This window comes from Phytophthora infestans, genomic scaffold (assembly GCF_000142945.1).
Source record: "Phytophthora infestans T30-4 supercont1.9 genomic scaffold, whole genome shotgun sequence".
Taxonomy (NCBI): Eukaryota; Oomycota; class Peronosporomycetes; order Peronosporales; family Peronosporaceae; genus Phytophthora; species Phytophthora infestans.
The window spans coordinates 1403346-1407496 of record NW_003303750.1 but is presented as its reverse complement, the minus strand read 5'-3'; the positions used below and the strand labels follow the sequence as shown (position 1 = coordinate 1407496).

Here is a 4151-nt window from a genome sequence, read left to right as displayed (position 1 = left end):
GCCAACCATGTCTCGATGCATACAAACATCAGTATGTTTGTACTCGGTCCCGCTGCAGTCGCGAAGCCGCAGTGAAGCACAGGTGCGTATGATTGAGAGCAGGATCGGGACTTGTACCGTAGCATGTATCGTAGGGACTTCAACTCACATTATTCGGTAGACTTGGCGTCCTTATCTTCGAGGCGGCGACGGTAGTAGCGCGAGTGGTCCTTCTTGTCGTGGTGGTAGTGTTTCTTGTGGTCGTGGTCGTGCTTGTGCTGACTGTGGCCGTAATCCTTGTAAGACCCGAGTTGACGACGTGGGGGCATTCTATTAGCAGCGTCAGTCGCATGCAGAATAGAAGCAGCGACACACAGGCCCACTATGGCGAGAAATTTGGAGTGCATCTTGTTGGGCAGCTGCAAAACTAGTTGATGGAGCTGGAGGTTGGTTGTCGAGTGTCAGGGAGGAAGCGAGATGACAAGTGAGAAGGCGAGGAGGCTAGTCCGATCGAGCTGCGGTCTGGGCGTTGATGTTGCATCAGCCATCGTGGTCACCCCTCGTCGTGGCATTGTCTTTCGATCGAGAAGACGATGAGAGAGAAGCGTTGAGAGAATGAGTCGAGTCAAGTGATAGACTGCAAACTGTAGTTATGCAGACATCACGGTCTAGGAGAAGTATATTAGACGTATTTTGAGAATGCAAGATCACACGAATACTTACACAATCTAATACTTCGAGGTACTATTATTGCAGCAAGAAAAAGCAACAGCGGCCACTTGTATTACTTTGTCACCAATTTTTGGACTACTACTACTTCAATTCCTTCAGTGACTTCCACTACTACTACTACTACTACTAGTAGTAGTACTATTACTAATACTACTACTACAACGGCTACAGCCACTCCTACTACTACGGCTACTGCCACTACTACTACTACGGCTTCTGCCACTACTACTACTACTACTACTACTACGGATACTGCTACTGGCACTACTACTACTACTACGGATACTCAAACAAGGGCAACTTGTCGATAGGCTCCCTACACCACTGCTGTACACGACTCCACTAGCGGAGCACTGCATAAGGAGAGGAATGAATGCACTGATGAGTCTTCTTGTTGATGGCACAAGGTTTGCTTTGCAAACTCACGCAGATTGACAGTGATTGCACGTCCGCGTGCTGTAATTCTTGGTTTCTACTCTATATCGTAAGCTTCTACTCTACCGCTGCTGCAATCGGAGCATTGATCCACATCGCAAACGACTTAAGCAACTGATAATTCGGGGACACATGTCACTTTAACATGGTAAAGCGATCACATCCATTGGCTTTGTATTCCTTACACCTGCCACTTTAGTTTTCTACGCTACACAGTTCAACGCGGGCTTACAACGTCTTTCACCCATATACTACTTTTCTCACACGGTTTCAGCTTGATTTTACTTGTCCTTCGACTTGTCGGTGGCGTCCGACTTGGCCTCCTTCGACGCCTTTGACTCCGTCTTGCTCTCCTTCTTGACCGACTTGACGTCGGCAGCGTCCGTAGACACAGTCGCAGACTCCTTCTGACCATTCGCAGTCGCAGACTCTTTCTCACCACCAGTAGCAACGACACTCGCTGCGGTCGACTCATAACCAAAGTAGCCCGGGTACCCGTAGTTGGAGTTGCCGTAACCGCCGTAACTTGGGTAGCCGTAGGAAGAGTAGTAGTCCGGGTAGTATCCATTTCCATTTCCATACCCACCATTGTACGACGAGTAGTAGTCGGGGTAGTAGCCGTAGCCGTTGCCTCCACCATATGACGAGTAGTAATCAGGGTAGTAGTCGTTGCCGTGACCGTAGTAGTCGTCGGAGTCGCCTCCATAGTTCTTATAGCTGTTGCTGTAGCCGCTACCATAGCCCTTGTAGTCGTCGCCGCTAACGTATCCGTAGCCGTTGTGCTTGTAGTCACTTTGCTTATAATCATCGTGGCCGTAGCTATCGCTGCCACAGTCATCGTGACCATAGTCATCATGGCCATAGCCCTGGTGGTCGTGCCCGTGACCATAATAATCGCCTTTGCCGTAGCTGTAGTCCGAAGACTCGGTAGCCTTGGTGTCCTTATAATCGGTAGCCTTGGTGTCCTTACCGTCCAGGCGACGACGGTAGTAGTGCGGGTGGTCCTTCTTGTCGTGGTGGTGGTGTTTCTTGCGGTCGTGGTCGTGCTTGTGCTGGCTGTGGCCGTAGTCCTTGTAAGACCCGAGTTGACGACGTGGGGGCATTCTATTAGCAGCGTCAGTCGCATGCAGAATAGAAGCAGCGACACACAGGCCCACTATGGGCGACAAATTTGGAGTGCATCTTGTTGGGCAGTTGCCAAAACTAGTTGATGGAGCTGGAGGTTGGTTGTCGAGTGTCAGGGAGGAAGCGAGATGACAAGTGAGAAGGCGAGGAGGCTAGTCCGATCGAGCTGCGGTCTGGGCGTTGATGTTGCATCAGCCATCGTGGTCACCCCTCGTCGTGGCATTGTCTTTCGATCGAGAAGACGATGAGAGAGAAGCGTTGAGAGAATGAGTCGAGTCAAGTGATAGACTGCAAACTGTAGTTATGCAGACATCACGGTCTAGGAGAAAGTATATTAGACGTATTTTGAGAATGCAAGATCACACGAATACTTACACAATCTAATACTTCGAGGTACTATTATTGCAACAACAAAAACAGCAACAGCGGCCACTTGTTTACTTTGTCAGCAATTTTTGGACTACTACTTCAAAACAGTTTCAATTCCTTCAGTAACTTCCACTAGTACTACTACTACTACTAGTAGTACTACTACGACGACTACTACTACTGCCACTTCTACTACTACTACTACGGCTACTGTTACTGCCACTACTACTACTTCTACTACTACGGATACTGCTACTGCCACTACTACTACTACGACGGATACTCAAACAAGGGCAACTTGTCGATAGGCTCCCTACACCACTGCTGTACACGACTCCACTAGCGGAGCACTGCATAAGGAGAGGAATGAATGCACTGATGAGTCTTCTTGTTGATGGCACAAGGTTTGTTTTGCAAACTCACGCAGATTGACAGTGATTGCACGTCCGCGTGCTGTAATTCTTGGTTTCTACTCTATATCGTAAGCTTCTACTCTACCGCTGCTGCAATCGGAGCATTGATCCACATCGCAAACGACTTAAGCAACTGATAATTTCGGGGACACATGTCACTTTAACATGGTAAAGCGATCACATCCATTGGCTTTGTATTCCTTACACCTGCCACTTTAGTTTTCTACGCTACACAGTTCAACGCGGGCTTACAACGTCTTTCACCCATATACTACTTTTCTCACACGGTTTCAGCTTGATTTTACTTGTCGTTCGACTTGTCGGTGGCGTTTCGACTTGACCTCCTTCGACGCCTTCGACTCCGTCTTGCTCTCCTTCTTGACCGACTTGACGTCAGCAGCGTCAGTAGACACAGTCGCAGACTCCTTCTGACCATTCGCAGTCGCAGACTCTTTCTCACCACCAGTAGCAACGACACTCGCTGTGGCCGACTCATAACCCAAGTAGCCCGGGTACCCGTAGTTGGAGTAGCCGTAGCCGCCGTAACTGGGGTAGCCGTAGGAAGAGTAGTAGTCCGGGTAGTATCCATTTCCATTGCCATACCCACCATTGTACGACGAATAGTAGTCGGGGTAGTAGCCGTAGCCGTTGCCACCACCATATGACGAGTAGTAATCAGGGTAGTAGTCGTTGCCGTAACCGTAGTAGTCGTTGCCGTGACCGTAGTAGTCGTCGGAGTCGCCTCCATAGTTCTTATAGCTGTGGCTGTAGCCGCTACCATAGCCCTTGTAGTCGTCGCCGCTAACGTATCCGTAGCCGTTGTGCTTGTAGTCGTTGTGCTTATAATCATCGTGGCCGTAGCTATCGCTGCCACAGTCATCGTGACCATAGTCATCATGGCCATAGCCCTGGTGGTCGTGCCCGTGACCATAATCGCCTTTGCCGTAGCTGTAGTCCGAAGACTCGGTAGCCTTGGTGTCCTTATAATCGGTAGCCTTGGCGTCCTTATAATCGGTAGCCTTGGCGTCCTTATCTTCGAGGCGGCGACGGTAGTAGCGCGAGTGGTGCTTCTTGTCGTGGTGGTGGTGTTTCTTGCGG

The 4151-nt window shown here is 49.7% G+C and overlaps 2 protein-coding genes and 1 pseudogene across 2 annotated transcripts; all 3 read right to left on the bottom strand.

The window, feature by feature from the left end:
* Nucleotides 1-149: 149 nt before the first annotated feature.
* PITG_22788 (M96 mating-specific protein, putative) lies at nucleotides 150-386 on the bottom strand (the record flags this gene model as incomplete). The annotated part of the gene is made up of 1 exon (XM_002998096.1): nucleotides 150-386. One exon carries the CDS (start codon nucleotides 384-386, stop codon nucleotides 150-152), a length of 237 nt encoding a protein of 78 aa, XP_002998142.1.
* A 977-nt stretch (nucleotides 387-1363) lies between these two features.
* Nucleotides 1364-2306, bottom strand: PITG_22787 (annotated as a pseudogene; the record flags this gene model as incomplete).
* Nucleotides 2307-3343: 1037 nt separating this feature from the next.
* Nucleotides 3344-4151, bottom strand: PITG_22786 (M96 mating-specific protein, putative; the record flags this gene model as incomplete). The annotated part of the gene is made up of 1 exon (XM_002998095.1): nucleotides 3344-4151. A coding segment is annotated over one exon (183 nt), but the record flags the coding sequence as incomplete, so codon positions are not given.